At 39.3% G+C, this 25583-nt stretch overlaps 1 protein-coding gene and 1 long non-coding RNA gene across 5 annotated transcripts; one reads left to right on the top strand and one right to left on the bottom strand.

Annotated features, from left to right (window-relative positions):
* Positions 1-298: 298 nt before the first annotated feature.
* Positions 299-24185, top strand: LOC116669493 (mucin-2). 4 transcript variants are annotated; one of them, XM_032499401.1, is made up of 11 exons: positions 299-572; positions 1244-1434; positions 2529-2666; positions 5513-5603; positions 6460-6640; positions 7444-7585; positions 8230-8373; positions 9436-9488; positions 9613-11733; positions 11939-12018; positions 12857-13245. In XM_032499401.1, the coding sequence occupies exons 1-11, from the start codon at positions 303-305 to the stop codon at positions 12929-12931; spliced, it is 3486 nt and encodes a 1161-aa protein (XP_032355292.1). In that variant the 5' UTR covers positions 299-302; the 3' UTR covers positions 12932-13245. The 4 variants fall into 4 exon arrangements, with proteins under 4 accessions (XP_032355292.1, XP_032355291.1, XP_032355294.1 ...); XM_032499400.1 differs by having other exon boundaries at positions 9610-11733; XM_032499403.1 differs by lacking the exons at positions 7444-7585; positions 8230-8373; positions 9436-9488; ... (1 more) ...; positions 11939-12018; positions 12857-13245 and adding exons at positions 21044-21185; positions 22204-22347; positions 22604-22656; ... (1 more) ...; positions 23037-23113; positions 23558-24185 and having other exon boundaries at positions 312-572.
* On the bottom strand, positions 15031-23970 carry LOC116669542 (uncharacterized). The gene is made up of 3 exons (XR_004326796.1): positions 23958-23970; positions 20448-20449; positions 15031-15165 (listed from the first exon to the last, which is right to left on the bottom strand). It is a non-coding gene; the product is annotated as an uncharacterized LOC116669542 (long non-coding RNA).
* Positions 24186-25583: the final 1398 nt, after the last annotated feature.

The raw sequence follows: 25583 nt of genomic DNA, 5'->3' as shown, positions 1-25583 counted from the left end.
AAGGGGCTAGGGAATGCATTATGTCAATGACGGGTCCCCATAAAGATAGTGAGACGCACTATGTGCGTGTGTTAACATTAGTATAACAGGTCAGGTTTAAAAAAAAAAAAGATGAGTTTTTGGCCTTTATTTGTATAGGACAGTTTTGACTTGAAAAGGGAGAGAGAAGGGGGATTAAATGCAGCGTTGAGGAGTGAACCTCTGTGCATGGTCGCACACTCTACCAGGTTCATAATCTTTTAAACATTACACAAAACGTTTCCTCATACCACACAGTTTCCTGGTTCATTGTTTCAAACTAAATGAAAGAAAATCCATGTGAAAGACACAATAGGGAAGGGGAGAGAGAGAGTGAAGGAGAGGCTGTGTGTGTTGAAAGTAGGCTACACACAGCATGCGTTGGTGTTGGTATTCATTTAGTGTCTTTGCGTGGAGAGACTCACACATTCACTATGTCGCTCTCTCTGCTGCTGCTGCTGCTGCTGCTGCCCATCTGCAGCAGCCAGGCTAGTTTTTATGGGACAGTGATGACTTACTATCCAAAAAACACTTACGCAGATGGATCTGTCACGGTACGTACCGTTTTATTCTAATTCAATAATGCCCTGTTGAAGTTAGAGAATAACTACATAATATACCTTTTCATAACTAACTCTAACTGTGAAGCTATTGTTATGTTCAACAATAAGGGTTGCCCAACGCTGCGTCGGGAAAGTAAATCTAACAACCCACGTACCAGTTCAGGCATCATCGTGTCATAATCGTTTGAGTTGAATGTTGTTGGCCAATCAAGAATTGAGTTAGTCCTTGATGCTATGACGTCTTTCATCTCAAAAAAGTACACTTTTGATGCTTTCAGTGTTCGACTTTTATTCAAATTTCTTTTTTATTTGACGCTTTTTGAACTTTTTCTCATGTATTTTTAAATGTTTTTTTGATGTATTATTTTTTCAAAGTTTGACATTTTTTTCTGTTTTTACCTTTTCTTCCGAAAAAAAGTTTTAAAGCCTTTTTTTTTTTTTTTTTTTTTTTACCTTTTTCATTGGGAATTTTTTGTTTGTCTAGGAGCAGTAATAATTGACTTTGGACAAGTACTTTTTTATTTTTTTCTCGCCCAACCGGACAAGGGGAAAAAAACAAACCTTAGCGTTGAACCCTGAATAAAAATCCTAAGAATGCAGGATAGATTTATCACGTATTGTATGTGTCGATCTTCCCTTTTTGTGTCACTGTGATCCCACAGGTGGTCCTACGCTATAAGCTAAGCTTCCGCACTTGCCAAGAGAATGCGTCGTGGACCTGCGGCAGTGGGGATTGTGGGAATGAGAGTTCTTTAGTGCTAAACATAGTGGACCAGAACAGCAGTGGAGCGGTGTGTCAGAGAGAGGGAATCATGACTCGCCAGGCTCCTAGCAACGCTCCGTTTCAGCTGGTGTGAGTGCACAATGACAATGCAAAAAAACAAAGATTACACTTCACACTTATCTCACAGAGGGTCAACAATTTAATTTTTAAATAGCCACTCAAAGATGAAAACTTAAACCAACCAAGCAACCTACCAACGAGTTAATTTAATTTCTCTGGTGGCTTCATGAAATAATATAGTATATTTATTAACGCACTTTGTACTAGGAGTTAAAGGTTCAGTATGTATATTTTAGAAAAATACCTATTTATTTATTTTAACCATCTGAGGACTAAGGGCATTTTCACATATCCTATTAAATCTACCTTTTTATGGTATTTGCATACAATTGATCCCCATGTAGTTCATATCAAAATGTTGAGAACCAACTCAGCTTTCCATATAGTGCACACACATTTTTTTTGGAGCAATGTGTAAAGAGATCATTTGGTGCTCAAGCTGAAAGATCAATGTGGGCTTCCTCATATCTCATATCATAACAAGTCTTTGTTTCAGTGCTTTAAAAAGGATTTACCAAAGTCTTAGGTTATATGTGATTAAAATAGTAAATAAATGTGTCTGAAATGAAATTTTATAATATCACTTTTTGAGTGGGAGTTTTGTCAAATACTGTTTGGACATGCCGGTGCGCCTTTCATCCTCAGAGGGTTAATGATGTCATATTTGTTGAAACTGTCACAATATGTCCTGACAGTAGTAAATGGGCAAGGGGGAATCTGAGGTCACAGAAATTTTGTATTATTTTTTGCAGCTTTAAAACAAATGAAATTAAAAAAAAAAAAAAAAAAAAAAAAAAAACTCTCAACACCGAGCGAAGAATCATATTCATCCTGGATTACCGCTGAAACTGAGAAACACAACCTGTGAGTGAAAACATTCCTGTTCCTCTGGCTCCAAAAAGCAGATTACCATGTTTTTTTTCCCACAGATTATCTGTTTTATCTGATTCTGTCAGGATATAGTGACGGTTTGAGCAAAATATGATTCAAATAACTACATAACTACATAAAAAAGTTACTTAATATGGCATTAATAATACCTGGCAAGTGTATGCACTGGGTCCTGTGTAGCACAGCACAAAAACAGACTTTCTCATGAACAGTTTGAACGGGACGTCCTGGATAGAGAACATACAAAACATCTCTGGGTGGAATGCTGTGACTCGGGTTGAACTGAGGAACCGGTCGGACACCGGCCGAGCCAACACATCCCCCCAGACCACCATCCTGCCAGATCTGAGGTAAGCCTCCTACCATTTCTGCCTCCTTCTGCCTCCTACCATTTCCGTGTCTTTAGTAAGACATTATACACTTTGTGTATTTAAAACCATTTCATTTGTCACAATACATTTAACAGAAAACCTTCAGACTCTGTGTGAATAGTTTTATTTGTTTATCCAAAATGTATTTTTTTTTACTCAACTTAAACTTGTCATGCCCAGAATTGTTTTTTTTGAAAAATGTATTCAATTTCAACACAATGACACTAATCTGAAATTTGACATTCAAAGGTGCAATTTGTAATACTGACAACTAGCATTTAAAATAGTTACTGCGGTCCAAAAACGGAAATACTGGAGAGCGTCGCGTCCCCGCCCCCTCCTCTCCAGGCTTCACGGAGGTCGCCAGGCTGAGACCGCAGCATCCACAACAATGTTGCTAGACGCTAGCCTCAGGGCTGCCAACTCTCACGCATTGGCCGTGAGACACACGCATTTGACTGGTTTCACACGCGCACACGCCACACCCCCGATTTCTCACGCTGAAGTGTCAACCCGGTCGGTCAAATTTATGAAAGATGAGTTTATCTATGTTTTTACCTGTTGAGCCACTTGTGATCGACTAGTTGTGCTTTCAGAGACTGTGAGTGGGTTCAAGAGCGCTCCCTGTCTGTGGAATTTTCAAATTGTCGCAAAATGAGAACATTTTTTTCACGAGCCATCCCAGGTGCATTTCCCCTGCTTCAGGTATGAGCTCTGAGTCTCACAGACCGTCCGTCGCTTCGTGTCCACTCTCTCTGTAAAGATAGAGGTGAGCAGCGTGGCTGGTAGTGTAGCGACTTCAGTTCATTGTAGTGGACTCGCTCTGCTGGGGGCTGTGACGCGTTGCATCCATGCGTAGTCCTCCGATAAAGAGCAGCGTACGGCCACCTCTAAACTCTGTCAGAGACCAGAAACCCAAATGGGCCTCTGCGTCTGTCAGACGGTCTGAATGAGATCTACCATATCAGCGGAGGAATGACATGCACAGCAGACTATATTACAACTCTCCACATCTCGGACAACAGAGATGGGAGGAGTTATGTGCACAAAGTTGTAAATATGAGCAGAAATCTGGTGAAACACACCTGAGCTATACTAGCCTATATATACTATAATATATATATATATATATATAATATATATATATATATATATATATATATATATATATAATATATATATATATATATATATATATATATATATAATATATATATATATATATAGCAACGTTGGGCCACTATTGTGCATCTCTAACCTCTGCATCTCTAAATGTAACTGTAAATAATTAATTTGATGTTTTTTAAAATGAACAAATAGTCTTTATTTTCACAAAAAAGTAAAAACAGTAAGTGGGGCCAGAGGATGACAGCCAAACATTACTGAGCCTTGGCACAAAGGTTAAAGGATTAGAATTTATGCAACTCAGTGGTTCTCATTCTTTAGAATTTCAGTGGTCTAAGTTGATCCCTCAACATTAATTTAACTTTGGGTCCCTGGTCCCTACACCAGGGATTCCTGGACCTGTTCACCACAGACCCAAATCTTCTCAGCTGTTGCTGACATATGCTACTGTCTCTTCATGTGGTTCATTATGTTTGGCACATTGTGTGGGTCAGTTCTTATATTATAAGAAGTTAATAATCTATATAATGTAAATGCTGAATGCCCTAAAACCTGTTGATACAACAACACAAAGGCTCCTAACCCTACAGTTTTGCACATATCATGTAAGACTTGATTTCTCCATTTTTTTTGCAAAAAAACTCTCCAGAAAGTGCCATTTAATGGTTTATTTTTCGATTTTTTTTCCTGGGGGGGCATACCCCCAGACCCCCCTAGGGAGTCCCCCATCCACCCACATATACCAAATCCCAATTTAAAGCCTAAAGGATAAAGACCAAAAGAAATTGCTTTGTAAGCGGCAAAATATGGGTTGGCCCCCCCAAAATCTCACTCCAAGGTTTTTGGAAAAGTTGGCAGCCCTGTAGCCTCACATAGCCAGACATTACTCCACAGAGCAGCGGGGAAGCTAACGTATGCTAGCTATTTTGACAGTCATAAAAGCCTGTCTCTGTACCCGCCTGACAACCACCTTGTCTCAACTTTAAAATACCGCAACAACCTCTAAAAGCACCACTACCTCGCTGGTCCTCTCTACCCGACTCACAGACACTTTCTCGGCTTAAATTTACGACAACAACAGCTAAAAACAGGGCAAACCCACGGCCCTCTCTACCCGATTTACAGCAACCCTTTCTTGGTTTAAAATGACCCACCGTTTGTCGGCTACAGCCACTAACAGGATATACGTTGTAAACAACTGTGGCCCACTTACCTGGTCCTCCGGTAACGTTAGCAGGTATGGCGTGTTAGCATGGCGGCGTTAGCCACGACCAGTCGGGATCATTTTACTGGTTGTGTCTCATTCGTTTTTTCGCAACTAACCAACTGGAGTACTCTATATAATTCAAAGTGAGTACAAAAATGTTGTAATCCGTGATAAATTAGCCTAAAGCTTATTTAAGTCAACTCGGCGTCCTTTTGGGCTCTAAGTTGTCTCCATCTTTCAAATAAATCTCCGGAAATTTCCAAAGGAGAAAATACTGTTGTCAGAAAAGATAGTATTTCAGCTTAGCATATTTCCTTATTATCTGGTGACACATTGTGGTCATGTTTGGATAGAATACAGTAAAAGTATTACATATTGCACCTTTATTACATCTTAGTCTAGACAAAACTGATGCAGTTGCAGCTAGGTTGGCGACCTGCCTTGTGATTTACATGGTAATTAATGCAAGGTGCTCAATGTTTCTTTCTGTCAGAGTTCCTTCAAACTGTCAGAGAGATTTCAGCCTGTTGGCGTTTGACCCTGATGGAGATGAAGTTAGATGCAGATTTGGAGACATAACAATAGTAAGTAGCTAAAGTCCGCAGACACTGATGCTTGAAGATATCACCATTATAATCCAATCCTAATCATTATTTTGGCGCTACAAACCACGTACTGTTTAACCGGCGTGACAAAAAAGATCAAACTAAGAAAACAGGCAAAGAAACTAGATCATGATGTAGTCCAGATCCTTTTTAACTGGTTTAAGGTTTTTTTTCTATTTATTTAAATTCTGGGTCTAGTCTTTTTCTCACTTTACTGTACATTTTTCAATGGGTCACATAATGCAAAGACATAATGTGTCCTATCACCGTTATGCGGATGACAACCAGCTGTATAGACCCAACATTCCTAATGACGCCAGTAGCCCAATTTCCCTGCATAATTACCTAAAAAATCAGAGACCGGATGAATCAAAAACATCTGCAACTTAACAAAAAAAGCTTCATTTACAGTTTAGAATATATTTTAACATGCTATTACTTACTTTTAAAGCACAACTTGGACCCCAGAGTATCAGATGAATCTCCTAACACCCTATGAGCCTCTGGAATGCACTTCTTGTACATAATTGATCATCTATTGTACTTTTAAAAATGAACATTTTTTTGGGATGGCACTTTGATAAGGGCCCATAGTTAAATGTCTGTATGTGCAAAGTTTGTTAATGTGCACATGTGTGGTGAAGACTCTATATATGTATTGTATACATGTATTATACACCTGTTTGTTTTATTTATTTCTATGAGTTTGTTTTTCCACTACTATTCACATTATTGACATGGCACTGCTCTGATTCAGTAGTTTTTTTTCATGTATCTGTTCTATTCTTCTTCTTATTATTGTTATTGACCTTGTGTCCCTTTCTGTCTCTTGCAGCCCTCCTGTACTCTGTCATTCATCCCAGTAGGCAACAGTTTTGAACGCGTGTACGTCCAACAGCTGGTGATGGAGGACTTTCCCAGGCAGAACATCAGCCTGACTCAAACTGGCGGTTCGCAGTCGATCATAACTCCCAACGAAGCTATCAGCCAAATACCTGTCCAGTTTGCTTTTGCACGTAAGATTTTTTTGTTTTGGCAGGCTGCACTCTTTTCAGCACAGAATTTGGAAATAATCTCAGTGGTTGATCTTCAGTCAGTGGATCCTTATTCTAACGCCCATTGCAACTGGTAATTCTGTAACAATAAATTGTGTAATACCGTATACCATGATACCGTGAAATCGTGATATATTTTGAAATGGTTATCATACTGTGAAAATCAAACAATGTTATAAAAAATGTTCTTAACCCTCATGTTGTCCTTGGGTCAAATTGACCCGTTTTCATATAATTTTAAATTCTTTTTGTCACAAAAAAAAGGGCCTTCAAAATAGGACAACATTAAAAATATCAAAAACCTTTGGAAAAAAACACCAAAATCGTAAAAAAACAAAACACCCACAACATTGAATAAGTGACAAAAATGTTGGGAAAAAGCGATAATAATGTTGAAAAAAAAGGACCAATGTTGACAGCAAGACAACACAAGGGTTAAATGTTGTATATTCACAAACAAAGAACTTTGTGTGAACAAAATAGTCTTTATGTGATATTTTTAAAAATGTAATGGATCCAGTTTTGTAAGCAGCTAGCAAGTTTGTTCCAATCGATATGGTAGATTTTTCACAGAAGTGAAAATATTGACCTGCTGGTTGCACAATAGGAAAAGTTGTGGGGTCACTAATTTATTAGGATTTACATTAGGATTCATTCTCTTGGTCCCATGAATGTCTGGACATCAAACAGAGATTGTGGTGGATGGACATACCGACCGGCATTGTCATCCTTAGAAAACGTTTTGCTTTTCTTTATTGTTCCAGTGGACCCTGCGGTGCCGTCTTGCACAGAAGGACTCTATCTGCCCAAATTCCTGCCTCCAACCTCAGTCAACAGAGCTGAGCTGTACACCTCTGTCAATCACACCCTGGAAATCAACATCCGTGCTGAGGCAAATGTCTCCACGTAAGTCAAAGAAAAAACAAATTTGAACAAACTTACGTATCAAAATACAAACAGGTAACTGATACAGAATGTTCTCTGGTTAGATAAGATATACTATTTTTCACATTAGCCACACGCACAAAAAAAAGGTTTTCATGCCCAGGTTTTCACGTGCACAAGGAATCTGATCTGTTGTGTTGTGCAACTGCAACACTCATGAGGAAGACCGGTTTGACAAGAGTGCAACAAGTGCAGCAGGACCAACTCTATATTACTGTTAGGATATACGCAGTGGGTTAAACATGCAGTACGCATTCCAAGCCTAAAGACGTCATGAAATACCTCCTACAGTATATTTTGTATAAGGACCGTGTTGTTTCAGTAGTAGTTTCACAATCTCAGAGTTTTAAAGGCTAATAACTGGTTAGACCCATAGACTGTAAATATAAGGTTAGACCACTTCATTGAAACAGCAGATGTGATTCACCAAAAATCAGCCAGCCGTGATTGGATGAAGGAAACAGCATTAAAAAGAAAGCTGAGTCAGATGCCAGATGAGAATTTCAATTGCATTTCACTTATATCGTCACAGAAAACAGATGTGCTTCATTGGTGGGTGGGGTGTTTTTGTAAAATATTGACCTTCTTGTTAAACTTTGTTAAAGAATATCTGAGCTGCTGTTCAGCGGGCCATACAACACAGTCCAGACTACATCAGGAACAGGACAGTACACCCTGAGATGGACGCCGTCTGAACAAGAAGATGGAGAAAGCCACCCGATCTGCTTTGTTGTCCAGGCAGTTTCCAAGTCAGTCCCATGAACCGTACCTTAGAGAATGTGGAATGGTATCCGTTGAATCAATTACTTTAAGTTGAACTTTTGCCTCCAGGCTCATTCACTTTCTTGCCGGGGTAAAAGAGAAGATTGATTCCACTCTTGTCTCTGTGTTGACAATACATAGGTTGTTATCTTAGCTTAGCCTAAAGATTGGAAACAGGTGGAAACAGCTGGAATGGCTCTGTCTCTGTTGATGGAAAAATCCACCTGCCACCACCTCTAAAGCTCAACATTTAAGATTAATTATATATTTTGTACGATTAATTTGTGCAAAAACAATCTAAGCCTGAAGATCGAGCAGTAGTTTTTCAGGGGGTTAGGTGCAGATGATTTATTTCCTGTTGTAAAGAGTGACTCCAGGCTGTTAATTCATATTGATCTGACATGTAGACTTGTATATTGGTGCCATATATCTTTTAATCTAATTATTAGCAATAAAAAAGCCAACCAAATTTTTTTTAACCAAAATAGTGAAATATTCCTTAGCCATTGTATTGTCTTCACTTCCGGGACCCTCTTGTATTCCTCGGGTCAAATTTACCCACGACTTATCTGGGGCTTTAAAAACAATTCTGAAATAAGATTTTACTTCATAATCTATTAACAAATATTGTCTTTATGTCAACTTCATACAATGGAGATAACTTATGTTTAGGGAATGCAATCAGCCTCTACTAGAACACAATTAAAAATGGAAGTTTCTGTCATAAGGTTATAATTCATGTTAAAAATCCACTATGGAAAAACATAATTGTCATATCCAGAATAATGCTCTGAATTGAGTCAGGAATACATGTTTATCACAGAAAATAAGATAAGGCCGTTGATTTGAAGGTAGAAGAAATGTAACTTGTACCATTTTTCTTCTTGTAAAATTTTTAAATGGGTTAATTTGACCCGAATCCAATACAAGGGTTAAGACATAGGAGAGCTTGCGCGAGAAATACATTTTGTCTAAAAAATATCTTAAAAATTATTTGGGAGATAATTTCGTAAAAAAAATAACCCGACTGTATTGCTTTATCTCAACAGTTCCAGCACGTATCAGTCTGAGCTTCGATGTGTCATTGTGATTGTTGAAAACGGTGAGTTGAACCTTTCCTTGTTTTTGCAAATGTTTTGAATTGGTTTTCTGATTTCCTGGATTGATATATTGATGTGTAATCTACATTCTGTCTATGTATTCACTTCTGTTTACACAAACAGCAGTCCTTCCTTCAGCTACAACACCAGAAGTAAGAACCAGCATCAATATAACAACCACACGAAGCACAATCACTGCTAACCCCAACCTAACTACAACAACCCCACAAACAACCACAGAACCCCCAACAAGTACCCCACTGACAACGTCACCCATCACCACGCCAATTACAACAACCCCACAAACAACCACTGATCCCCCAACAATTACCCCACTGACCACATCACCCATCACTACACCAACTACAACAACCCCACAAACAACAACTATCCCACTGACCACATCACCCATCACTACACCAAATACAACAACCATCATCAATGTAACAACCACACAAAGCACAATCACTGCTAACCCCAACCTAACTACAACAACCCCACAAACAACCACAGAACCCCCAACAAGTACCCCACTGACAACGTCACCCATCACCACGCCAATTACAACAACCCCACAAACAACCACTGATCCCCCAACAATTACCCCACTGACCACATCACCCATCACTACACCAACTACAACAACCCCACAAACAACAACTATCCCACTGATCACATCACCCATCACTACACCAAATACAACAACCATCATCAATGTAACAACCACACAAAGCACAATCACTGCTAACCCCAACCTAACTACAACAACCCCACAAACAACCACTGATCCCCAAACACTTACCCCACTGACAACATCACCCATCACTACGCCAAATACAACAACAATCATCATCAATGTAACAACCACACAAAGCACAATCACTACTAACAACAACCTAACTACAACAACCCCACAAACAACCACAGAACCCCCAACAACTACCCCACTGAGCACATCACCCATCACTACGCCAAATACAACAACCATCATCAATGTAACAACCACACAAAGCACAATCACTGCTAACAACAACCTAACTACAACAACCCCACAAACAACCACTGATCCCCCAACACTTACCCCACTGACCACATCACCCATCACTACGCCAAATGCAACAACCATCATCAATGTAACAACCACACAAAGCACAATCACTACTAACAACAACCTAACTACAACAACCCCACAAACAACCACTGATCCCCCAACACTTACCCCACTGACCACATCACCCATCACTACGCCAAATGCAACAACCATCATCAATGTAACAACCACACAAAGCACAATCACTACTAACAACAACCTAACTACAACAACCCCACAAACAACCACAGAACCCCCAACAACTACCCCACTGACCACATCACCCATCACTACGCCAAATACAACAACCATCATCAATGTAACAAGCACACAAAGCACAATCACTACTAACAACAACCTAACTACAACAACCCCACAAACAACCACTGATCCCCCAACACTTACCCCACTGACCACATCACCCATCACTACGCCAAATGCAACAACCATCATCAATGTAACAACCACACAAAGCACAATCACTGCTAACCCCAACCTAACTACAACAACCCCACAAACAACCACTGATCCCCCAACACTTACCCCACTGACCACATCACCCATCACTACGCCAAATACAACAACCATCATCAATGTAACAACCACACAAAGCACAATCACTACAAACCCCAACCTAACTACAACAACCCCACAAACAACCACAGAACCCCCAACAACTACCCCACTGACCATATCCCCCATCACCACGCCAACTACAACAACCCCACAAACAACAACCACCCCACTGACCATATCACCCATCACTACGCCAAATACAACAACCATCATTAATTTAACAACCACACAAAGCACAATCATTACTAACCCCAACCTAACTACAACAACCCCACAAACAACCACTGATCCCCCAACACTTACCCCACTGACCACATCAATCATCACCATGCCAACTATAACAACCCCACAAACAACAACTATCCCACTGACTACATTACCCACCACTACGCCAACTACAACAACCCCACAAACAGCTATCCCACTGACCACATCACCCACCACTACGCCAACTACAACAACCCCCCAAACAACAATTATCCCACTGACCACATCACCCACCACTACGCCAACTACAGCAAGTCCACCACCAGTTACTACACCTGAGGTCACAACAGGTGTAAACATCATCTCAAACCCATGTGAGTATGACAAATGTTGATGTTTTACTCTCTATAATCATCTCTTTATGGACATACTCCATACATAGCTAAGTGACAGAGCTAAGAGAGAACAATGGAATTTGAATGGCTTAAACATTGAATACCTTGTCTAAGTCAAGTCTGTTTTACTCAGTTTCAGCACCCTTCTGGCCTGTGTTGTAATGTTGAATCACTGTGCTTCTAGTTGTTGTTGTTTTGAAAATGAAGCTTTCCTCTCCGTCTCCGCTGTCTGAAGACTACATCAGGACTACTGTCATGCAACAGGTCAGACTCTTCTTATTTTATCAGAAATCAAAGCAGGTCAAAGCTTTAGATAACTGCACCTGCTGGATCTAGATGCAGGTGTAAAGGAGCACTATAATATACAGTTTTCAAAGTTCATAACTGTATTTTGTGAGTAGAGTATAAAGCAGGACTTTGTACCGTGAACTAATAAAGACTTCTGACTTAAATACAACAAACAGACTTTTTCCAGAAGGAACATGATCCAGAATTGGGAACAGGTTAACATCATCAACCAAGATTACAGATTTTCCTGGCGTTAGCATGTTGCAATCTAGTGAGCAGTGGATTCAAATGAAATATATAGCAGCACTTTGTACCGTCAACAATCACAAATAAAGGCTTTAAACAAAATACTACACAACAGAATATGTTCCAGCAGGAATGTGACCGGAAATTGGGGAGTAATTCACATCAATAGCCAAGACTTCAGCTTTCCCTTCCCTAGAGTAGGAAAAGACTGATGTAACCAGACCCTTCAGGAGGACATCTAAGGTTTTGGCTCACAGGAATTACTTTTAAAGATGATTTCACCTCATTATTTAAAGCTTTGGCAATGTTAAATATGAACATCCAACATTGTAAAATTATAGATATGACAGAAAATACAGAAAAGCATAACAGGTCTTCTTAATTGTATGTCAGTGGCGCTACGGAAAGAAAAAAAACAAGGCTAGATGCAAATGTGTCAGCTGTAAATCAGCTACACAACTGATGATTCAGAAGGACATAGAATATAACAAAGCTCCCTTCACACAGAACATCATATCTGATGGTTGCCACAATCACATTTCAGTGCCACATTCTTTTTCTTTTCCAGATCAGAGATGAACTGGCGAGATATGGACTGCCTTTAACTGGCACTATACGCCTTCTGAGTAGTGTGCAAACATAATTTACGTGAACATTTATTGACCCCTGGAAAGAAATGTATTCAGTTTCCTGTCAAATTCAAAACGTTTAAACATATTCACACTTTATTGCTTAGATACCATGGATGTAAACCAAGAAGTTCACTGTTTGAATGTGTAAGCTTCCTGTTGGGGTGTGTTTTAAAATGTTTTTGTCCGATGGGAACTACATATCAATATCACTAAAATACATGCTGACACGCTGTACACATAGACGCATGTACAGCTACGTCTACATACAAAAGTGTCCTCAATACAAAAACAGGAGAGCCATTTAAAAAACAAATGCATGATTAAATAAAAAATAACAAACCAGATAACAGATAACACACAATTACAGCTACTGTAGGTCACAACTTAGGTGGCAACACAACAAATAAGTGAGTATATCAAACCAAAAAATGCGCAACACACAAATCATGATTTGAATGTCAATTTGGGATAATACTAATTCTTTAGCATAAGTAAAAAACATATCCCATGTTGTATTAAATTTGGTAGTTAAAGACCTTACAGCATTCATAATATTTCTACTTTAACAAATTGATAAACGTCCATAACTCATGAGATAACTGTACAAACAATAATCGGGGAGAGGTTTGCATTGTGGTTTCAAACAACAACTTCATTCTCAGAATTACAGCGTTTATTCACCATCATGAGTTACTGAACCGAATTGTCTGTTTCAAAGTTTTGCACTCATCACATTTGCGGGAGCCATTGCCAAGAGAGACACATCAAACATACCGTACAGATGTCACCAATGAGTCCAAACCATCATTTAAGCTCTTTGCAAAAAACCCGTCTGTCCGCTCGTTGCGGTCTTCACAAAGGAAAGTGGTGTTAGTTTATGTCTGAAATTGGAGCCCTGAGGCTTGTTTCAACAGTGGTTTAGTTGCAGTGTCATTCATCCACTGCCGAAGCTGGTTTTGGATCTGAAAGAATTATGGGACTGATTACAACAGACATTTGATATTGTTGGCAGTATTTTGGCTCTAGATGACTATGTTGGAGCCAACAGAAAGGTAAAAGTGGTGTTTATTTAAATGAGAGCTTGGATAATGTAAGTATAGAGGGTTTAGTCTAAGTCTAATAAACAGCCCTGCAATAAGTCACACCTAAATGAGGGTTATACTGTTGAGTTTTTAGATATGAGGGTCTTTTTAGAGGCTGTAGTTTGTAGGGCTGTTGAATTGTGTTTTACTGTGAGGTGTTTCAGAGCAAAACTGAAACAGAACAACAGTTCTACACTGGCATTACACACTGACTTCTGTTATTAATAGACATTAATTCAAAAGCAATTATTTAAATGGTTCTCAGAGGACAGATGTCAACTAAAAAAGAAATCAAAATGTATGTTTTGTGTTATGATGGTCGGTATGATTACATCTTCCAGAAATATGCTGAGGCATTGGTAGAAGAAAATGGGTAAATGCAATGGTAGTATTTTATGAGTCTATGAAAATCTGGGATGTGCTTGTGGCCTTTTTGGATTAAAAATCAACAAAGTGCCTGTTTAGACTTTATTCGCATCTGAGAATCTCATGTATAGGTTTATCTTTTTTTTCCTTTGTATTCATTGTTGACAGGTGGATCACATTTCTATGTGATCCTCATTTTTTAGCCATCCATCTATTTGTTGTACGTGTCAAATGGAATAAATACTATAAATGTAGTTGTTAACCATGTACCAAGAATTTTCTTGAAAATAAAAAGTTATAATGTGAACGTAAACCAATAATAAAGAAAAAAAAAAGTGGAAATACATAAAATGTAATTACTCTATACTGGGTATGAATAGAAGGGACATGGAACACAAAGTTTCTCTTTATGCTGAGGATCTTTTCTACATATCTCACACTGGAATACTTCGATTACTTTAATCTTTAAAGATGTATTAAATTTTGACAGTTCGACACTCGAGGATGTAAGATTACCTTTTAACAAATAACTTCACTTACCTTTAAAGTAACAAAGACTTTTTTAGACAATTTAAGCAAAACTTTTCAATAAATATAAAAAAATCTTTTTTTTTTTTTTTTTTTTTTTACAACCTGGACCTATTTTTCCCATGTTTTGTGTGTAAATGACTGATGGGAACAACACTCTTTAAATTGGTCCAGTATGAAGCGTGCACACTGTAAGTGGCAGCCACAGACCGTGCTGCAGTGTAACCCTATGGGGCAAATGTGCAACGTCAGTTTGGTCCACTAAAGGTCTTCTGAGACTGCAAGCGCTAAACCCACCAGACTCCATTTTAAAAAACAATACTTTTAGCATGTATAGAGCCAACATTTTTACATGTAAATCGGTAAACTATGTGTTGAGTTGTGATGGTTGGAAAAGTGGAACGATTACCCAAAAAGTATTTTCATAGTGTTATTTAGTTTCTGTCGACTTTGAATGAAGAGTATTTTACGTTGCTTAAATGACTGTTTATTTACATGGAGTCTGGGGGCTTTAGTGAACACGTAATGTTTAAAAAAAGGATCTTACTCTGTAACAGAAAGGTCGACCTCCCTGGAAATCCTTTCCATAATGTTGTCAGACACTCAGAACATTAATCTGAGCCTGTCAGTGGCAAAACAGGCACTAATGTGTAGGTAACTACAAACTTGCCCTGTTAACTTATAGTGTAGCTTGTTTAGCCGCTGCCGAGTGCAGCGATCTCGCTTAATACTGGACCAGTGTCCAACACTGTTAGTCCCATCAGTCACTTAGACACAAAAAGTTGGTCCAGGTTGATCATTAATTGCCCCATTACCATGAGAAATTTCCTCATACTGGTGACTTCCTGGTTCGTTGTCTGACCTATAAGAGAGTCTTTGTGTGGGACAGAGACAGATTAACATAGACACACACCCACCAGTCTATATGTTAGGGTTCGCATTCATTTACTGTCTGTTACATTCACAATGTCGCTCTCTCGGCTGCTGCTGCTGCTGCTTGCTTGGAGCTCCCATGCGACTCATTTCTTTGGGACTGTGATGACTTATTCCCCCAAAACGACTAACAACGATGGATCTGTCACGGTATGTATTATAATGAAAATAATAAGCTTAATTAATTTACACATTTACACTGCATACATCTATTTTTTTCATATATTGTTTGAATAGATTGTAGTAGAAGGCACATATTTTAACGTACTAATTTTCTAATACTTTGTTACTTTGTCTATGTGTGTATATATATATATATAATATATATATATATATATATATATCCCGTATATATATATATATATATATATATATATATATATATATATATCCCGTTTCTCCGTTTCAGCTTATGTAAGTGAGCCTACTGTTAAAAATAACTTATCAGATACTTTTTGGGTAATCCACCCATTGGGAAAGAGATGACTTCCACAGCAGAAATTAAAGGCACATGTGGCTTTTAAGCTTTTTTACTTTCCATTGTTGTTGTTTTTGTTGCTCTATGTCTGATGGATTTGGAGGAGCGTGGGATTGAACCACCAATCTTGTGGTTGAGGGGTGATCCACTCTGAGACACAGCCACCCTTTTCTGGTGGCTCTTGGCAATCGTAGAACGAAATGAATTACCCAACTCTTTTAGTCTCATTTTATCCTGATATCGTTGTTCCTGTTAACTGATTAAGTTTCTATTATTTTCTCTGATCAACAAACTTTTAGTGTCTCCTGAATGAATTGAGTCTGTCTGCCTTTTGTCTAGCTCAGTGTTAAGACATTTTACTTTGGTCACTGTGAGTGAGACCTTTTGTTTAGAGACCTGGTTGGGTCCAGTGGAGATTCACAAAGGAGCTTCTTTTTTTAGTTTTTTTTTTTTTAGTTTGAGCAAACGGTATTGGGTCTGCGCAAATCTAGTCAGATTAAACGTCTTCTGCAACGGTGTATACAACCCTGATCTGACAATTCATTCTGATCAGAGAGAATTCAACAGCTTCTTGAGAACTTTGTGCCTCCACTTTGCACTGAATAAAACTCATCTGAACCAGCCACCGAACTGGACCTGAGAGAACGTTTGCTCCCACACAATCCAATCATTTATTAACACACTTTATGTTGGTGTGTAATGCATTGAAACACCTACAATACATGAGTACACTCAGATTTTGTGCACAGTAACAACTGACTTTAACATGAACTTCCTCCACAGCTTAGACGGTGGTAACTGGGTAAACAACATCAGGAATGGCATCTCAGCGTTGAGAGCTGTGACTCTGCTGGAACTGAGGAGCCGGTTGGACACCGGCCAAGCCAACAGATCACCCCAGACCACCATGCTGCCAGCTGTGAGGTAACACTGCTCAATTATTCTGTTCCCTTTAGATCCCAAACCCCTCCATGCCACCAAACACCAGAGCACCACCATGCTGCTGCTGGGAATGAACTTTGGGTGTTTGCATTGGTAGGCAATTTTCCTGCATTCCTATTTTTTTTTTCCACTTTTATTTAAACAGGAAAACAGGCAACAACTCCCTGATTACAGTAATTCTAAAAAAGCACATAAAGGCTGTAGTGTACATCCACAAATTATACAACAAAGCAGACCACAGACATAAGGGACAACATACATCTGAAGAAAATACATGCATTCACACTGCTGTATGTCAGTCAAAACAATATTTAAATTAATTGGACCAGCTTTTGAAGATTGTTGAGGACCAAGTTACCTCGGGACCTGCAGTGTGAAAATGATCTATAGTTGAAAACTCATGTAAGACCCAGGTAGTTGGCCAAGAAGTGTTTCTAAAAAGAATACAGATCCATTCTCTAATTTAATTTCTCTCATAATAAAATGAAGCTGTCAAAAGGAAATGTTCTCATCTTAGTCCAGTTGGATGTTTGTGGTTTGTTTCACAACTAAACTAAAGGTCTAAGAAGAGACAGTGTTGCCCTTTAAGACAAAATTTAGATTTATATGTTGTTAAAATGAGATTACAAGAAACATATGAAGCGACAGCCAAAAGTTAAGACTGGAGTCAGTTAGCTCACCTTTAAGACCTGAAACAGGGAGACAGCTCTGGTGACGTGAGGTGTGTTGTAGCCCAGAGGAACAATGAAGCAGATAAAACATCTCGCTGGCAGGAAGGTTTGTCGGGAAAACGGGTAAACTTCTTCAAAAACATATTAAACAAAGAGGGAAGTCCTCTTTACTCTGCTAAAACAGGATTAGAGCCCGCCTCTCAAGTCAGTAATATCAGGTGTGTTAACTCACATCATCCTGTAATCAATATTCATCTAAACAAAATCCATACTTCATTGTTGTTAATTGATGTAGGAACTTAAAATAAAGAAAATATGATAGTAAATGTAGTTATAGTTAGTTGGTAATGGGAGTGGGTGTTTCCTCACACTCTGGCTCTGTCCACCGGTAACAAAATCAGTCTACCAGCACCTCTAAAGCTCACTTATTAACATGGTATATCTTGTTTGGTGAACTTCTCCACATACTAACCCTTATAGGCGTTGGGTTGTGTTGGTCGCCATTAGTTGCTCATTAACAGATCTTTTCATCTAACTGACAACGTTAACATGTGCTTCCGCATTGCTTGGATGGCTGGCTCGGGCTTCAGTGGAAACAAATACCAAGAGAAGCCCAAGGCCACAATGGTAACAGGGCTGGCAAAACAGCTGGACGCTCTGCAGACAAACAGATGTTTCCAGAGCAAGAAGACAAGCGTAGGTGAAGAGCATATTCTTATACACCACCAACAAAGTCGGGCAGAAGGCTCAGAAGCATCCAGTCCAAGACCAACAGATTCATAGATAGCTTCTTCCCACAAGCCCCTTCACCCATCACCTCAGCCACTTTACACTGTACATAGCTACATAACTACCTTGGACTTTGCCTATTGTTATTTGTATGCACACTGCCACTTTTCACTGTACACAGCTGCCATTGGACTTTGGTTAACTGTTATTTATATGATTATTAGATAGTTTCTTCTCTATTATTGTTGCACTGTTGTGGAGGGCGGGATACAAGCATTTCATTGCATAAGTTGTTATTGTAATGACAAACACCTTGAATCCTTGAAAAATAATGTAAATGACATTAATACCATGTTGTGATGGGTGTAGCGGATTAATGACCCAAGAGCAAAGATGAGGGAGGCAGGTGGGAGCAGTTAAACACAAATTTATTACAAAAGTCCAACAAGAACACAAAGAGCAGGGGATTTCCTCCCACAGTCCAAGGTGAAAACAAGGAACTTAAATCAAAAACTAAAACCCAAAAAGGGAACAGGGAAAAAGGCAAGACAAAAAAAACAAAAGGTAGGGAAAACTCACAGGGAGACGCAGGTCACAGGAACAGGAACAAACAAAGAAAACTCTGTTAGGTAGACACACCCCTGAACAAAGACACAAGAACGATCTGACAAGAGACAAAGGGAGCACAGACACTAAATACACAGGGTAACGAGATAACGAGAGGCAGGTGACAAGAGGACTGGGAAACAGGTGGAAAACATCAGGTAATCACAGGAGCGGGAAAACACAGGAAGTAAAACTAAAGACAAGACGAGACAAAGACCAGACTTCAAAATAAGACAGGAAACAGAACAGACAGACACTCAAGGAGAACACAAGACAGAAACCAACACACAAGATCAGGGAGGAAACACAAAAATAACAGAAAACAGGACACAGAGACCGGATAAAAACTGAAACCATAACGCATGTCATCCCTCAATGTGTGGTATTTAGTACAGACAGCATGGAACCAAAGATGTGTATGTAACTTCTGTCTCTCAGGGTTCCTTCAAACTGTCAGAGAGATTTCCACCTGTTGGCGTTTGACCCTGACGGAGACGACGTGAGATGCAGATATGGAAACACGTCCCTGTCGGAGTGTAACCGCTGCACACCGCCCTCTGTTCTCAAACTCTCGTCAGTGAGTATCCTGCAACACAGATGGTGTTGTCAAAATAGTGCCATGATTTCAGGAGTAAAGAAGCCAAGAGCAGCTAATGGTTTCAGTCATTTTTCAGCCATGTTATACTGCAGGGCTGCACAATATGAGGAAAATATCTAATTGTGATTATATTGACTGATATTGCAATTGCGATTTGATTCACGATATTGGAAGGAATGATCATTTTTGTATCGTTTTTCTAGAAAAAAAATCTTAAAGTGGGATTTTGGCCAGGATCAGGATCTTGCCGGGACGTCTCTGCAGCACCGGAGTACTTAATTAAGAATTGTATGTTATCCCTCCCTCCCCTGCGATTTAAATATAACACCAATCCATATTGCAATTTTGCTTAAATTGCGATTAATTATGCAGCCCTACTATACAGATGGCACTGACGCTCCACCATTTTTGGTCCCAAATGAACTATCTCAACAACTGTTGATGAATTGGCATGACATTTTTTGTGAAGAAATGTATTGTCCTCAATGGATGAATCCTACTGACTTTGGTAATCATTGGCTTTTTGACATTTGTGGTTTGGGGTTAAATGTATTGAATAAAATTTAGTGTAGTCTAGTCTGGCGGAATTTGAACTCCTTTGGTGATTTTTTTCACATAGCGTCCAATACAACGCCTTGTAATCCAGATACTGAGCTAAATTATTCAGTAGCAATGATGTTAATGATGTCAGAAGGATCGCTGAAGTGATCCTGCTGCATCTTCTTTTAAATAATATAAAAGACTAATATGAATTATATCTCCAAAATAAAGTGTGGTTTTCTGTTCGAGAAATACTAACATGCATTTCATTACACCAAAGGAAATGTCAGCCTGATCTTCTTGTTTTTATTATCCTTTTGCAGTCTTGTTCGTTGTCGTTCAGCCCCAGCAGTGTTAATGATCAAGGCCTATACGCCGTACAGCTGGTGATGGAGGACTTTCCAAAGCAGACTATCACCTTGATTCAAGCTGACATGGTCTGGGCGATAACTACCAACATCCCACTCAGCAAACTACCTGTCCAGTTTGTTTTAAAAGGTCAGAGTTCCCGTTTCAAACAGACAGGGCTGCACTTAAGTTTAAATCTCTTTGGCCGGGGTAATCTTCCGTGAGTGGACTTCAGCATTATACTTGAGTTTGCTGCTAATAATGACAGGCACGAAATGTGTGGTTGTTCTTTATTGTTCCAGTGGACCCTTCGGTGCCATCCTGCACGGAGGGACTCTATCTGCCCAAATTCCTGCCTCCAACCCCAGCCAACAGAGCTGAGCTGTACACCTCTGTCAATCACACCCTGGAAATCAACATCCGTGCTGAGGCAAAGGTCTCCATGTAAGTAAGAAAAAAGAAACACTAGATATTAAAGCAGATGTCTTGTTGAACCTCCTAATGGAAGCTTCTTATACCAACTCTGTGACTGACTCAAACGTCATGGATGTGCTAGTCCAGAATGGGGATGTACTTAAAGCTGTAGCAGGGAATTTATTTTTGCTGTTTTTCCAAAAACACTATAATAATCTTTCAGCACATTGTAATTCAAGTGGTATGAGAGAAAACTAGACTTCGGCACCTCCTCTCGGCTCTGGTTTTGGGCTTTAGAAAACCTATCCCGTGACAGGAGACCTCGGCCAATAACAGGTCATTTCAGAGAAAGAGAGCGTTTTTATTGGCTGTTCGGTACATGCATTTCCCTTGTGACAGAGAGCGAAGACAGACAACTGCAGGAAGAGGTATCTCTCTACTTCAAATTCATGGCATTTTCTTTTCCATTCTACCCCCCGCAGCTTTAATGTAACCTCTATCTTACATAGAGCATTAGATTCAGCGTTATGCTACGCATGGACTTTGCAGCAAAGACACAATAATATGAAAGCAGTGAGTACCTTTTAAGATGTGTTCAGACTGAAGAGAAGCAAATATTATGAAGTAAATGAATAGAGATGTGAGTAAATGCAATGTAACTTTGGAGAAATGCCAAAGGAAAAAAAATCAGGTACGGTAACGCAAAGATTATTTTCTTTTGTGTTATTGAAAGATGGCATCTCATTACACACCAGCCAGTCATACAACCACTGTTACTAAACTCAATAAAGAAATAAAGAAATAAAGCTCCAATGCTAATCTAGGGCGTTTTAACAACTATCTGATTTGGTCCGGACTTTTGGACTTTTCAGTTTGGTCCGAACCAACATAGCGTGTTAGCAAGGTACCTTGGACACGACAACACGGACATTGGTTCAGACTTTGGTCCGGACTTTTAGGAAAAAACGCCCCTAGTCACAGCAGACAGGTTCTGGTTTTTGCTGGTTTTATTTAACTTGACAAGGTTTTGTTAATTGGTCTGTTAAAGGATCTCTGAGCTGCTGTTAAGCGGGCCGTACAACATAAACCAGACCACATCAGGAACAGGAAGGTTCATCCTGAGGTGGACGCCGTCTCAAAGAGAAGACGGAGAAAACCACCCCATCTGCTTTGTCGTCCAAGCTGTTCTCGGGTCAGTCTTAACATGGAAATAGTCTGCAAGTACTAGTGGTGGCTAATGGTGAAAAAAAAAAAACATAAAAAGGTTTTACCAGGTTGTTTAAAGTATATTTCAATCATGAAAGAAAGCTGTTTTAACAAACTAAAGCTCTCCTAAATCAAATAATGGGTAAGTGGAGAGGAGAATTGTTTGGTTATATTTTGTACTTTTTTCTTCAAAAATGGATGTCCCATTTTGTAACTAAGCTCTTTCTCTTCTATTTCCTCAGATCAACAAAGTATCACTCGGAGCTCCGATGTCTCACTGTAAGCGTTGGAAACGGTGAGCAGAGCTCTTTACTGTTTCTGTGCATGCTTCAAATTCCATTGCTGATTTCATAGATGAAGTAAATTATCTTTTGTTCATTTTTAATCATTTTGTTCGCAGAACCATCATCAAATGCAACCGCAACCCCGGAAACTCCAACCACTAGTCCAGCAACTACTACGGAAACCACAGCAGCATCCAATCAGAGTATGAGCACCATTTCCTTTAAAACTACATCCAATAGACCAATCTGTAGTTGGACCACACCCTGACTTGAATGGCCCAAACAAAACAGTGTTTGTTTGTCACATGCATTAGACTTTGTCTGTGTTACTTAGTTAAACATTAGTGTTTTATCAGGCCTGTATTGTCATGTTGAGTCCCTGTTTTTCTAGTCGTCGTAGGTCTGAGAGTGAGGGTGTCCTCGTTGTCTCCACTGACTGATAACATCAGGAAAACTGTCATTCAGCAGGTCGGTCTGATTCTGTGACATCACATTTATTTAGAAGTCCCGTCATTGCATCACATAACCACGCAGAGATACTTTGAATTAGCAGTACTTTCAGTGATTAGAGTTAATGTCCCATTTTTCACAAGCAGGGATGAAAGAAGTACTCAAATCTTTGATTAAAAGTAGCAATACCACAGTGTAAAAAAAAATACTCTAACAAGTAACAGTCCTGCTTTCAAACTTTACTCATGTAAAATTAGAAAAGTATCAGCAAAAATATACTTAAGCACAAAAAAATAAAGCCTAGTCGTTATGCAGAATGATCCATTTCAAATTAATATATTATTGATGCATTAATGCGTTCATCCCTTAAATGTTGCAGTTGCGTAATCTCTAAAAATACATTTTTCATTCCTTGCTTATATTTTCTTTCTGAATCTGATGTATGAATGTTTTCTCCTCCAGCTTAAAGATGAACTGGAGAGACAAGGGACGCCATTAAACTTCACTCTGAGCTTTGTGGGGAGTGTGACTGGGAGGTACAACCCACAGCGACCTGCTGCTTCAACGTGATCATTTAGTGACCCCTCACTAAGTGTTTGGTGTTTTAAGCCCCCGACGTCGCCTTCCAGGCAGCGCCGGCTTTTACAGCCCTGCAGATTTTGAACAGCTCACCCAGAGACTGAAGGCAGGACACATTCAGAAACCCGTATCTCACTCAAAACAACATCGATGGCTATTTTTCCAAGTTTGTATGTGTGTGAAAGCACCAGAGACACAAAACAACACCACAAATCCCAGAAAAAGTGATTTGTTTTTTGTAATATTGGCACTTTAATCTGATTAACAATCAACTGTCGTTCACTGTTTTTGCTGCTTGTGTCTTTACATATTTGTGTGGTTTGTCTGTGTAATAACCCCCAACACTGGAATTCATTTGAAGAAAATAAACCCTTGGAATAAAAAAAAGTCAAAAGGAGCCAGTGAAGTTTAAAAGACATCGGTTTTTACTTCCAGTTGAACGAGCCAGGACAGCATGTCATTAGGAATAAAACACAGGTCACGGTTTTCAAGATAGTAACAATAAATAAAACATCACATCAGTTGTAAACTTTTTCATCATAAAGCCACATGATATTAAACTCTTTGTTGGTTTGGTTTGCAGGGCGTGAAACTAACTTTTTTGTCTTCGGCCAACAAGCCAACAAATACAGAGTTTTACCAGCTGGAGCTATTGCTAGGAGCCAAAGGTGCACAAATATCAAGACTAACTCTGGACTAAATGATCCTTTATTGACCTGAGATTTGGAGCATTATTAGTTTTTTCAAATAGTCGTAACTTCTTTCTTTGGTTGAGGTTTTTGTTGATTAGTAAACTACTTTTTGGAACGATTGTAAAATGGTTTTGCGACAAACACAAGCCACTGTAACTCAATAGGAGCATGTGTCACTCCCCGATGTGAGTCGAGTGCAGATTTGAGACGCGCATGCTCAGATTTAAACGATTACAGCATAACGCGTCACACTGAAATTTGTGAAATCCATGAAATAATAAACTTCTCACTACAAACATTAACAGAAGATGGGAATCATTTCACAAACGTTTTAGCTATGTATTATTGTTTGACTGCTAACGTTAGCTCAAAACTCCATTCAAGTGACAACCTTGGTTGTGTTTGATTGCTAGCTTGTAGCTAAGCTAGCAGTCATTTGAAAAACATGTTAGCTAGCTATGGCTGTTTGACTGCTAACGTTAGCTCAAAACAACATTCAAGTGACAACCTTGGTTGTGTTTGATTGCTAGCTTGTAGCTAGGCTAGCAGTCATTTGAAAAACATGTTAGCTAGCTATGGCTGTTTGACTACTAACTTTAGCTCAAAACAACATTCAACTGACAACCTTTGTTGTGTGTGATGCTAACTTGTAGCTAAGCTAGCAGTCATTTCAAAAACGTTTTAGCTAGCTATGGTTTGATTGCTAACGTTACCTCAAACCCCAGACAACTGACAACCTTTGGTGTGTGTGATGCTAACTTGTAGCCAGCAGTGAACGGACTTGGTTAAGTAGGTCACTTTTTACTGTGTTGACATTACAGAAGTCTCTAACCAGCATTTTGTATGATACCTATTGCAAAGTGACTCGTGCGCGACTCCAATCTGCGCTCGACTCACATTGGGGAGTGACAGCATTTACGAACTTTTGTTAAGTCAATTAAGTTCTAGGTTTTTGGGACTGTCCCACTGGCGAGCAGACTTGAATGCTGGCTGATGGCGAAGTGTTCATTTCAGGCCCCGCTTTGTTTGTACACACATTCCTTCGCGCTGTCAAGTAAAACCGCAAAACGGGGTGCACTTGTTTGGTTTCAGCTAACAGTTGGCTAGAGCCTTTTTTTTGTTGGACTTTTAAAGGATGGATCCAGTGATAAAGAGGAACCGAAACAAGCGCAACCTGTTGAGCAACATTAATAACAGATGAGTTAAACAAGCAAGCC

The sequence above is a fragment of the Etheostoma spectabile genome, chromosome 19 (assembly GCF_008692095.1).
Source record: "Etheostoma spectabile isolate EspeVRDwgs_2016 chromosome 19, UIUC_Espe_1.0, whole genome shotgun sequence".
Taxonomy (NCBI): Eukaryota; Metazoa; Chordata; class Actinopteri; order Perciformes; family Percidae; genus Etheostoma; species Etheostoma spectabile.
The sequence above is the reverse complement of the archived record's forward strand: the minus strand, read 5'-3'. Positions and strand labels throughout refer to the sequence as shown.